At 35.7% G+C, this 13,734-nt stretch overlaps 1 protein-coding gene across 1 annotated transcript; it reads left to right on the top strand.

The window, feature by feature from the left end:
* LOC109836424 (60S ribosomal protein L37-3-like) lies at positions 518-7,757 on the top strand. The gene is made up of 4 exons (XM_020404316.1): positions 518-628; positions 714-849; positions 7,040-7,141; positions 7,513-7,757. Exons 1-4 carry the CDS (start codon positions 626-628, stop codon positions 7,563-7,565), a joined length of 294 nt encoding a protein of 97 aa, XP_020259905.1. The 5' UTR covers positions 518-625; the 3' UTR covers positions 7,566-7,757.

Below are 13,734 nucleotides of genomic sequence, written 5' to 3'. Positions count from 1 at the left end.
ATTGTAACTTCCATCGTCGGTGTTTGATGTGGATTAGCTATATGCAGTTATTTTTAAACAAACTACACCCATTCGATAATCTGAATGACTAAATTATTAACCCGTTAAATAAGTTTTATTTTAGTCATTGTGATCAGTTTTAGTGTTTGGGAATAACAATAATTTTAACTATTTTCTTTATAATTAGAAGGGTTAACTTTTAATCCTTCTAAATAGGAGTATTAGTAAACCCCTCATTTTGAGGGGTTAACTCATTTTAATCCCTCTAAAAGGGTTAGCTTAACCATTCTATATTTTTTATGTTTGGCGAATTACGGAGGGTTAACTCACTTTAACCATTGTATAGATTTTTTGTGTTTGGCGGGTTAAGAATGAGTTAAATCTCAGCAACCCATCACTTAACCCTTTGCCAAATGGTACAAATAAATGCTCTAATGCTAGAACAAAACTAATAACTCCGCCCGTGGTATTCTCGTAATTATGAGGAAGATCAAGGGTATGTTAAAACCAATACCAACATAGAAAGCCATTCCCGCAAAAACTTAGCTAGGGTTTTGGCGTGCGTCCTCTCTTATAACCAGCCGCCAATCCCAAAGGGGCGAACGAAGGAGAACACGAATCCAAAATGGTAGACCCTAAAACCTCAATCTCTTAAAGACCCTAATGCTAAAGATCCAATCTTTATCTCTAATCTCATGATTTTGTTCTGTTAGGGCAAAGGAACAGGAAGCTTTGGTAAGAGAAGGAACAAGACTCATACGCTCTGCGTCCGCTGCGGTCGCCGAAGCTTTCACCTTCAAAAGAGCCGATGTGGATCTTGCGGTTTCCCTGCTGCCCGAATCCGCAAGTGTGAGTTCGTCCGAATCCGATCTCGTTCTTGCGGTTTCTGTTGTTGTAGTTTTCTATTTAGACAATAAACTTGATAGATCTGAGAAAAAGCTTCCTTTTTTTTAAATTTTATTCTAGGGTTTGGTTTTTTATGTCTATGTTTCTTAACTCAACTAGTTGATGCATAAAAATGGGTAGATTGCAGATAAATCCCCTGATATATATCTTCAAAAAAATTATTAGATAGGCGGTGGCTGTCTGCAATTTATTCTTCAAAAAATACCATAAGTGCTAATAGACTAGGCGAGGGGTTATAAGTGCTACTTAAGGCATAATTGAGGGGTTATCTGCAATTTAATTTAAATGGTAAGGGAAGGGGCACAGGAATTAATTGTGTCCGGATAAACAAGAATGGGAAACGAGGGTACACTACGATCTTTTTTAATTGTGTCCGGATAAACAAGAATTGGAAAGGGCAGTGAAATGCTACATCCAACTATTCTTTATTTTTCTAAGGACAATGTTGGAATATTGAGAAAGTTTCACCTTCCTTCCTAATCCATCCACTTCAGGAGGGTTAGAAAAGTGAGAGAATTTGCTTATTTTTAGCCCTCCCCACTGTTCCCCTTACTAATTAAAAATTGTAAGGCTATAAGACCAATTTGGTTCCTCTACTGTGGCCATGTACTCTAATTGATCCCCGACTTTATTTTTTCTCAACTTAGTCCCCATACCCCTTGCTAGATGTAAATTTAGTCCTATTTTAACCCTCCATTAAAAATTTCATTAAGTGAAAAATGACATGGTAGTACTATATCTAATTTGTTTCCTATAAAGACAATTGCTCTTTAATCATTTCTTGTTAAGGCAACATTGTGTTAAAAGAGAGAAAGCAATAAAAAACCCACCCTGACTTATAAATGAAAAAAAACCTTATCCTGTATTGAATCACACACACACACACACACACACCAATGATCCTCTTTGCGATCTCCTCCGACAATCGCTTCCGGTGAAGATTCTTTGCCTATCCTCCTCTATCTCTCGTATGTTGCAGAAACATCTCCTCCGACAATCGCTTCCGGTGAAGATTCTTTGCCTATCCTCCTCTATCTCTCGTATGTTGCAGAAACATCTCCTCCGACAATCGCTTCCGGTGAAGATTCTTTCTCGTATGTTGCAGAAACATCTAGTAACAGGATAATGAGGAAGATTTGATGATTTGTTTTGGGTTTATGGACATTTAGTTTTAGTTTAAGTGTTTAATCTAATGACTTGTTTCAGTACCTAGTTACTTTTGATATATGGATTTTAATGTTTAGATGGTTTAACTCATTATTATCTAGTTACTTTTGATTTATGAATAAAATTTTTAAGTAGTTGACTAGTTATTGGTTGTTAAATTGCATGTTTTTTGGTCTTTTTAGTGTATGTTCTTAATTCATGAATTTTATACATTTTAACATACAATAAGTAATAAATACACATTAAAAAAATTGAAAATGTATAATTCTGCGCAATTCGATTAATCAACATATAATTTAATTAATCATTAATAGAATCACGTTTTTGAACATTTGAAAATTATTGTTTGATTGATTTCTAGGCAAACTCGTTGTGATATTTTTTTTTTAATTTGAAAAAGAAAAACTATTAATCTGGTGTACAAATGTTATGCTATGCTTGTTTCTTTTCAAGTTCAATCTTAAGTAGTAGTTGCTACATAAGTCTGAACCCCCAATTCGTATAGGCTGGAAAGTGAACTCATTTGTTTTCGTTGTCATAGGTGCAAATTGTTAATAAGCTTCTTGAAGAAGATTGAGTCCTTCAATCATGAACGGATCTAGAAATTTTTTCTTATGCAGGGCACTTATACAATTATAAGTATGAATTACTGACTTATATGATATACACTTTATCAATAGAAAAACCTATTTATTCACTAATTATCAGATCTCAATGCATAATACTTTTCATTATCATTTTTATCACAAAAAACTAACCGAATACTACTAACTTCCAACTATAGTCTTTCAAATTGCTCTCTATATGGGGGCACCAAGCAATTAGTTTATGTGGTGACCGCTTAAAATGTAAAATAAAGCCTAAACTTTTTTGTAAAAGTTAATTTGGGGGGGGGGGTGTATCCCCATAACCCCCTATTTACATCTGTACCTGGCTCCAATTAACTAAGATCCTAAATATCAGTTCTTCAAGGGTCAAGGTTGTGTCAAAAATTAGGTCCCCTTTGATGTCTAAACGCTAACTTGGGTACTCTTTTCCTGGGACATTAGGCATGTTTGACAATTCTAGATTATAATCCACTATGGTAATAATCCATTTGTAGATTGTAATCTAAGTGGATTACATTTTAGGTCTTTACTGAAGAGAAGGATGCTTAAATAAAGAAAGGGACAAGTAAAAGACCGTATCATGTGAGATCAGGATGGTTTTGTAGGTTAAATAAAGAAAGGGACAAATAAAAATACAGGATGAACAACTCGTGGCCCTTTGGTTACCAAGAAAAGAAGACAAATGCGACTCAGAGTTAAAAAGAAAGCCGAGGCTCTGCACTCGTCGCATCACTGGTTTCTTATGTGAAGAAAAGGGCAATGGTAACCAAACACTAAACCAACCACCAACTTCCTCCTACCTTCACTCCACCTAACAAAAGCTCTTAATATAATATGGGACCTTTTTTATTCACAGCCCAAATTTTATTCCAAGTTTCTTTTAGAACACTTTGAAAATTTATAGTTGTAACATCTTAAAACTAAATATACCTATTAATACACCAAAAATAACAATTTATATCCAACTATAGTTATAAATCAAATACAATAACCTTATGACAACAGAAACAGAAACAAAGTTAAAAAAAAGAGTATTGTTGAGGGTTACCCGGAATCCTCCTTAGTATGAAGTGTAGTCAGGAACTGCTAATAGACACTGAATATCTTGTGTACCCCGTACATTAAAGCAGAGTTTGGATTGAGAGAGGGAATGAGATCTTTCATCTATGTAACCGGTACTCTCATCTAACTAATGAAATATTTATTTGTTACTGGTATCAGTGTTGTAGATAGCGGCAAAGACGTGTGGCCGCCTTGCTATGGTAAAAATGGCGATTTTTAGTGGCATCTGCGTTATCAGCTCGAAATAGTGGCCAACAGCACGGAAAAGCGCTTTACGACGCTTTAAAATACAAATTATTGGGCTTGCAGCGGAACCCAAATTCTTAAGCAAATGAGTTTCTTTGTACCCGACCCCAATTCGACTTGTTTTTAACTTAAAACACATTTTTTTCTTAATCCCCTCTTTCTGCTGTTCAAACCTAAAAAAACCCTAACCCTAAATCGCTGCCACTGCCTCTTGTCGTCGTAGCTCCACCCCCATTGTTCTTTATTGAAGCTTTCCGGTGTTCTTAGTTCCTCGTGACGCTCCTTTGTCTTCCCCTAACTCCGCCTACACCTCTCTTCAAAGCACCACTGCCTCCTCGAAGCTTCTCCTCTTCATTCTGTACAATACTTGGTTAATATTGTGTGATTACTACAGGTCTATTTCATGCTTAAGATCTCTATAAATCATCAAATGTGCATTTGTAGAATTTTTAGATTTTTTTAATTTTTTCTTATATTTGAATATTTATACATACTTAAACTAAACTACCTTTTGATTTTGCGCTTTTTGCAGCTTTTTGCTACTTAAGCCCTAAATAGCCTTGAAGTGTTTAATCGCTTTGCTCAGCTTTCCGCTTTCCATAACCTTGTAGTTGATGTAGGACTTGCTTCGATGCGTATAAAGTTTGTGTGTTTGTAATTGTCAATTCTTTTAGGCTATGTTTGAAAACTTGGATATGCGTTTGGATTTCAAATACAGGGTAGCTCAAATCCAGATCTGTTGGTTGGATCTCAATTTTGACTTGAATTTTAAATCAGATGATTTTGTGGAGTTGGATTTTAAAGCCTAATATTGTGGACTTCAAATCTTGCCCAACACCTATGATTCATGGAAATCCCAATCACCTTAAGCTTCCTCTCATTAATCTCCATCTCCCCAAAACTCTCTACACCTATGATTCATGGAAATCCCAATCACCTTAGGCTTCCTTTCATTAATCTCCATCTCCCCAAAACTCTCTCTCTCTCTCTAAAATCTAGGTGGGCATCCTAAATATCGCTTAGACGCTAGTTAGGCGGCCTAGGTACCACCTAGGCCTAAGCGTACGCCTAAGCGGACTAGGCAAAGGTTTTTTAAAACAGTGTAGATTTGAAATCCAAATTCCATTACCCAAACGCACCCTTGTTATTTGCATAATTGTGTAAGATCTTGATTTCTGTAGCTTTTCGAGCGATACGATACATATGCAACAAGTATTTTGGTTTATTAAAGGTTTTGAAGGTGTGTGGGCTTCATAATCAGGGGAAAACCCTTGGTTTAGAAATAGAAATCTCTTTATTCATTTATTTTTCTAATGTAGCCTCACCTTTATTTTTGTTTAACTTAGAGTCAAATTCATTCGATGTTAGCCCTAATAAGTTACGGTGCTTTTCGTTGACTGGATCTTTGGGTGGTAGCTTCTTCCTCTTAACAAAAATTAAATAGATATAAAATATTTTATTTATTTATTAATTCATGCCCATTTAGAGTTAACATTTCCTAAGGATAGTAAAAGGAATACTTGGGAAGTTTGGTTTTTAATTATTTTTTCTCGAAACATATTACTGCTTGACTATATTTTAATTTTATTAGGATGTGCATCTTTGTAATATAAGTTACAATTTTGTTTACACTAAATTAAATTATTTTTCCTACACCTTTCTATTGGAGATAGCTTTTGAATTTTTGATAAAAGAAGTGAATGTTTAATGTTTCCATCCAAGTAAACTTTTCAAAAATATATACATCATCACAATAGAAAATTTTAAGCGGGAAGAGTGTAGCTTTTTCCAAATTGCTTCATAGGATAATATTTCAAATATTGATTGTCTAGTATAGAGCTTCAGGGTGTATTCATATTAATTCCTTGAGGGTTTTCATTCTCTACCTGCACCTTTAACATGTTCCATTTTGGGCATTTATGTTGAATCACAAAGGTAATATGGATTAGAGGCTTAGCTGAATTTGCATGTTAAGTAGCTACATAAACATGTATCAACTACATAATCAATAATTTTAAATAAATTTCTAACTATTTAAGACCAGTTTTCATATTTTGGAGAAGTACACAATCACACCAGTAGTAACGTAACTAACGTTATCAGATAATCTAGGTTAGGTGATAATTAATAAGTAAATAATTCATGTGTAATAAAATATAAATCTAGAATTTAAAATTAAAAGCAATATAGTTACTTTCCTAGAATTCTAAACAAACCCTAGACAATAATCACAATCGTGAGGGAGGGAGGGAGGGAGTCTAAAATTTCAATTCTCTTCTAACTGAAATTTTATTTGGAGTTAGGGTGGAATTCGGGTGTGGGTCTGTGAGACTACCAGTAGAATCACCAAGTTTGCCTGAGGGAGGGAGTGAGGGAGGGACCCTTAAATTTCAGTTCTCTTCTAACTGAAGTTTTATTTGGAGTTAGGTGGGAATTTGGGTGTGGGTCTGTGAGACTATCAGTGGAATCACCAAATTTGCCTGAGGTTCTTTAATTGGGTGGGTTTTTAAGTAGGTTCAAGTCTTGGAGCAAAGTGATGTCACGTGACACCACTTTGTCTTAGGTAGATTTGCCCAATGTTGTAAGGTAGTACATTTCTTTTTTTCATCTCACTTATGAGTAGTGCAAATTATCATAGAATATTGGGTTGTTGTGGTCCATGTGCATAACCCTCGGCCATTAGTCTATTGTGTTTGTTCCTCAAATCTATTCTGGTAATTCTCGGTGATAAGACATTGTCTTTAGTGAAGAGCAAGGGCAGATCTACCTAAGGCAAAGTGGCGTCACATGACACCATTTTGCTCTAAGACCTTACCCCACTTAAAAATCCACGCCATTAAACAACCTTAGGCAAACTTATATTCAGCATATCTGTTAGATGTTGCTTATTATCAGTTTTCTATTATGTTTGATGTATTACTATGAATACGGCTCATGTATCCATGTTGTTCAGCATATGTACCCTTTTCCTCTTGGCGTAATAGTATATTCAAATGATGTTGGTTTGATTATGGAACATGCTTCTTGTCTCTATTAATATTTTGGAACAGATAACTGGAGCATGAAGGCTATTAGGAGGAAAACAACAGGCACCGGAAGGATGAGGTATCTTCGTCATTTGCCTCGAAGGTTCAAGAGCAATTTCAGAGAAGGTACTTTATTCTGTTTCTGTAGAGCATCCTCTGTGTTAATGCGCGTTCCCTGTTTAGCATATATATAATCAAAAAATAGTTTATTAATTGCTTGTTTAACTGTTCAGTTATATTTGATTTAGTAGTTCATTGAAACAAACAGATAGCTTTTAGAATTCCGCTCATAAACAAATAGAATTTTAATTTAACCATGCAAATCTGACTGCAGTTGATTGTGCAGCAGTTACAATTGCAGTTGCCTGCAATTGGCATTTGCATATCAATTAGAGTTGTAACTAACCGAATGCCTGTGATCTTGTGAAACATGAGTTAGTCCAAATAAATTTTTTTATGCTTCAGGTTCACATTTAATTCTACTTTTTTCAATGCAGGAACCCAAGCTACTCCAAAGCAGAAGACCACTGCTGCTGCTGCTGCTTTTTAGTGTGGGGGTAGAGACTCTTATCCTTGTTGTGTCTGTTGCAAGCTGCAATCCCTTACCTGTGATTTATCTTGAAATTTTGTTTCGTTAAGACTCATTGCTGTTTATTACTTGAAGTTACAACATATGTACTCAGATGCTGAAGTTTTGAGATTTCAACCACCTTTGCATTCAGTTATTAATTATTCAGGTATAGCCTAGTTTGCATAATTTGAAGTCATGAAGCCGTCTGGTAAAGTTAGAAATTTCTAGTTGTTATTTTCACCCTCAGCGAGTATTTGATGACAACTAAAAATGAATTCAGTAATAAGTTCACAGTTCTAGCCTTTTTTCCCCTCTTCGTTATTTTTGGTTTCTTTTCTTAGAACTTGAACTCTGGAAAATGATCCATGGGAAATGGGGTTATCGGACTCATTTTTCTGTTGCCGAGCCCATTTCCGGCTCATTTATTCGGAATTGATTTTCCTTATTTTCGGGGTCGCATCTCAAGATGGTTTATCTCACGTGCGTAATTTTCATTTCCTTTTCTTCCTCAGCCAAACGAAAGAACGGAAATATATATAGGAAATCAATTTCCTACAATAAGTTTTTTTGGTTTCCTGATTAGGGCGGCCTGTTTGGTTATTTCTTAAAAACCTAAGAAATAGAAATGAAAACCAAGAAAGCTCAAAAAGTAAAATTTTATCCATTTCCATCCCTAAAACTCACACATAACATCTAATAAAATATTATTTTATCCAACAACTCATCCATCATATCTAATAAAATATTATTTTCATCCAACAACTTATCCACTACATCCACCCGATCTAATAAAATATTATTTTCATCCAACAACTCATCCATCATATCTAATAAATTATTATTTTTATCCACAACATTACTCAACTCATCTCATCTTATCATTTCAAATCACTCACATCATCCAATAAGATGGTGACAACTCATCTCATTTCATTAACATTTCATTTTCACACATTTCCTCCAAAAAAGTTAGGAAAACAATTTCCTTAAGTGTGGGTCACATCATTCAATAATATAATGACAACCTATCTCATCTATTTTCTTATTTTCAAGAATGGACCAAACAAAATAAAACAACCTATTACAAGAAATATGTTTCTTATAATTCATTTCCTTATTTTTTTTCGCCAACCAAACAACATCAAAACAAGTTTTCTTAAAAAATCACTCATATCATCTTGATTTCCTTCTTTTTTTAGCAAACCAAACACTCCTAAAACAATTCTTCTTAGAAATAATTTTCCATTTCTTTGATTTTCCAATTTTTTTAGACAAACAAACAGACCCTAAACAAAACAAGTTAGAATCCCAGAATGATTGAATATGGGTACGTGCACGTATACACAATATACACAAAACACGTATGCTGCTATTTTTTAGAGTTTTGAGTTGGATTGATCAATCCATGAAAAGAAATAAAATTGAAAGTTACCTAACTCCAAGTTAAACTCGTCCCCCCCATTCAACCCTGCTCACCTGGATTTCAATGGTAGACTTTTTGATTATGCTGTCATTTTCACTCGCTTTCTTAATCCTCTGAAACTGGAAGTTTCTTCCTTGCCATGAAATAATATTTCTTGACTATAACCAAGTTATCAAGCTTTTTTCTTTGTATTAGGACTCACATTTTTTTTTTAATTTTTTTAATTTTTTTTTGCGGTGGCGCATCACATCAAAGACGAGACACAGCAGCGAAATTGTGGTAGATTGGAGCTGTTGCGGTAAGAAAATTCAAATCCTAGGTTACTTGCATATTTGTTCAGTTAAACCCCCTCCTTCCGATACGAACGCATCATTCTAGAAACATTTCCGAGTTCTCGCTTATTTATTTAGCCTCGGCAAATTGTGTCGCTCTGGATTTGTTTGTTGTTACTTGAACGTTTGGTAACTGTGACGTTTTTGTCGTTTTTGTTTTTTTTTCAACAAAAACAAAGAAACGCGTTTGGCAATCATGGCGTTTTTTTGACTTGTCCCTTTACAAAATCTAAAAATTAAACACTTTTCTCAAAACACCAAAAATATGTTTTGAGATTCTGTTTTTTCATCGAAGCCACCGCCGCCGCCGACCCCGCCTCGACGATCGGCCGTCGCTCCTGCCCGTCGCCTGCTGGCTGCCATACACCGCCCCCGCCACCGCCGCCCGTTGTCCCCATCCGTCGCCGGCCAGTCGCCACCGGGGCGCCGCGCCGTCGTCAGCGGTCCGCCGGCGCCGTCACCAGGTGCCCGCCCGTCGGCGATCACATGTCGCGTCACCACACGTCGTCGTCTGCCTACTCCTACCGCGACAGACAACTGCCGGCCACGCCTCCAGCCGCTTCACGCGTCACCGTCGCCTCCGCCGCCGGCTAAACCGTCGTCGGCCAAGTCGCGGCGCAGCCCGCGGCCAACCCACTGGCCCGTCGTTGCCTCCTGCCGCCACACCATCCGCCACCGCGTCGGCCACCCTCGCACCGCGGCCGGGCGGGCTTTTTGGACAACGCCCTAGGCCAGGCTTTGTGACTGGCGACTACATATGAAAGTATGGAGGCTTAGTATCAGAAAGCCACCCCTTAACTTTGGACGGTTTTGAGAAAGCCCCCCGTAACTATAAAAATATCAGGAAACCCCGTTTAAGTTAAGGTGTTGTCAAAAAAACCCCTCTAACTTCCATGTCCTACCTCCCCCCAACCCCGCTAAAAATTTAAAGATAATGAGAGAGAACGCTGTTAAGGGGGTCTTATGATAAAACATTAAAGTTAAAGGGGGTTTCTGATAACCCCTAAGCATAAGGGGTTTTTTCTGTTATTTTGGAAGTTAAAGGGTGGTTTTCTAATAACCGTCCAAAGTTAGGGTTTTTTTTCCTGATATTAAGCCTATTGTAGGCCACCTGCAGTCGTTTGTTTCACTGCGATTGTTGCATGCAGATGCAATTGTAGTTAAATCGATCTGTAGTTGAAGAAGGGCCCTCCAACTGCAAAATTGAAAACCTACCCAGATTTGGACAGAAGTTACAATCAGCAACCTTTTTTGAGCCGCAAACGAAGGGCTAAGTCCCAACTTTAATTTATTAACCTCAACGTATGGTAAATGACACCCAAATCAAACGCTAGTATTAGCAAGCGCAGTTGCAAATTGTAAAATGTTACAATAGCTAACCATGTAACTCCAATAACCAACATACACAAGTAGAAAAACAACCAATCTAGACGGAAAAAATTTCGGTCTAGGTTATATCAAACTAGACGGAAAATTTCTGTCTAGTTTGATCCGTCTAGATTGGATCAAACTAGACGGAAAATACCGTCTAGTTTGATAAACTAGACGGAATCGCAACCTAGACGGAAATTTCCGTCTAGATTGCTTGTTTTTCTACTAGTGATATACAATAGTATATACATTTGCATGCAGTTACGCCAATTCCACTGTCTTGCCAAAGTTTTTTTTTTGGGGGGGGAAAGAAGAAAGCCATTATTCTTTTCGATAAGAATTGGGTGATGGATAATCAATTTCTGGCTACATTCGATAGCTATTCAGTTCTAATTTCTTGGTTCTCTTAATACTTACAAATCAAGCGCCTCAACCAAATCGAAAGATACGAGACTCGTATGCCAATCCTCTCCGGCATTGAGATAATGAACAGCGGAAACTGTCGACGAGGTGGGCCCCACACAAATTAATGTTAATTTGAGCTGTACCTTTCATTGCAGCTAAATGTCACACCCTTGAATGGACAGTAGTTTGAATATGATCACTTCACGCCACTTATTACAAGAAATAGCAGCTACCTGACTTGTGGGATTAAACTTTCCGCACATTAATCAAGGGCGAGATTTTGGGTTTGTCCAAAGAAAGATGAACAAGTACATCCATCAACATCTCTGTTGTCTAAAGATGTCATGCATGCAACTCATCTAATCATTTACTTATACAAAGTTCTGATAGCGGTTGAAGCATCACATTCGTTCACTAGTTTATCTAAAATTACATCACATGCATTGAGGATCTGAACATGAAGAGAGTAAGAACCAAGACGAATCATAGCTAGAAATAATAAGATTTATGATTTCATACAGCTAGTGTGCACCCGGCAAAATACGGTCTCCATTTTTTTTATTTTCGCTACGGTTTTTGTATGTGGTACAGTAACATTTTTTAATACTACAGTATCCTGTCTGAACTACAGTAATAATCCTATAGTGATCGATGTTTTAAAACGCTATAGTTCCCGCATGTGCTACAGTATTTTTGATGCGCGAATAGTGAATCTTGGTTCTCCTATTTACATTACATTATAGAAATAAAACTACAGTAATTTACTGTAGCATAAAATAGTAAATCTTGGATCCTTGCATTATTATAGAGGAATAGATGACAATAATAAATACTTTCACAGCCAATCAAGAGTCAGCATTTTGGTTTAGGACGTAGAAAGGAGGAAGTTTACTTTCTTTGTTTGTTTAGTCCGTAAAATCTTTTTCACTATATAATACAGGCAATAACAGCTAGTTGTTTGTCCTTAACATTTTTTTTATCTCTCCTTGAAGATAAATTAATGAAAAGTCGGCTATTATAAGTTATCGATGAGGTCAAAATTCTGAGCTTGTCCAAAGATATCTTTTTTAATGAAGATATCATGCAAAGATGTCATGTTCTTTAAAGTTTAAACCCTATTAATGGTTTGAAGTATGACGTTCATACACTGATCTCAAATTACATTGGGTGGAATTGCTAGATCAATCAAAATAGTCAAATGAGGCTACCAAGGTCCTTTGGTAAATTGATAAAATTGAAGTTTCACTCAATTTCAAAATATTAGAAAATTGGGAATGTGCTATATCCCCTGCCGTAAAAAGATTGATAGATGATGCTATATTTAGTATTTACTATGGAAACTTCTCGTCTTGCAACAAATTGACCTTGTTGTCCAGCAATAGAGTGGACCTCCTAAAGTCAAATCATTCAATGAATCATTCCAACATTTTTAGCTCCACTTGAACTCTAAAAGACATGCATAATTTAGATAATACAAGATGACGACACATAAAAATAATTGAGATCAGACTACCCCTAAAAATGCCAACTTACACCGTTTTCCTCCATCTTATTATCCCCATCTCAATAAATTGCCATTTTGTCACTACAAGTCAAATGTACAGGGTAAAAATATGATTAAATTTCTGAAAACCCCGCAAATTTTGAGCTCTTTAGACAAAGTCCCGTAAACTTTATAAGTCAGGAAAAGAAAAACCTACCATAACTTTTAAAGTTTTACTAAATCTCCTTGGTCGGTTTCCTAAAAACCAAGAAAAGGAAATCGGTACAAGGAAACCGATAAAATAATATTTTTATCCATTTTCATCCCTAAAACTCATCCACAACATCCAATAAAATAATATTTTTATCCTCCAACTCATCTCATTTCTTACCTTTAAAAATAAACCAAACAAAAGAAATGTGTCACATCATCCAACTCATCACATCTTATCTTATCTTATTTTTTAAATCATACACATCATCCAATAATATTGTGACAACTCATCTCATCTCATTAAAGTTTCCTTTCCATCCATTTCCTCAAAAAAAAAAGAAAAAAGAAAAAAAGAAATTGATTTCATTAAGTATGTGTCACATCATTCAATAATATACCTCCAACTCATCTCATCTCATCTATTTTTTTATTTTTAAAAATGAACCAAACACAAACAACCTCAAAACATCATTCAATAATATACCTTCAATTCATTTCCTTATTTTTTTAACCAACCAAACAATCTCAAAACAAGTTTTTTTTTTAAAAAAATCACTCACATCATCCAATAATAAGGTGGTAACTCATCTCATCTCATCTCCTATTCTATAGTTTTCTTCTTTTTTAAGGGGCTGTTTGGTTGGTTTCCTAAAAACCAAGAAAAGGAAATCGGTACAAGGAAATCAATAAAATAATATTTTTATCCATTTCCATCCCTAAAACTCACCCACAACATCTAATAAAATATTATTTTTATCCTCCAACTCATCTCATTTCATCTATTTTCTTATTTTTAAAAACGAACCAAACACAAACAACCTCAAAATATCATCCAATAATATACCTCCAATTCATTTCCTTATTTTTTTAACCAACCAAACAACCTCAAAACAAGTTTTTTTAAAAAACCACTCACATCAT

This window comes from Asparagus officinalis, chromosome 4, assembly GCF_001876935.1.
Source record: "Asparagus officinalis chromosome 4, Aspof.V1, whole genome shotgun sequence".
Lineage (NCBI taxonomy): Eukaryota > Viridiplantae > Streptophyta > Magnoliopsida > Asparagales > Asparagaceae > Asparagus > Asparagus officinalis.
The sequence above is the reverse complement of the archived record's forward strand: the minus strand, read 5'-3'. Positions and strand labels throughout refer to the sequence as shown.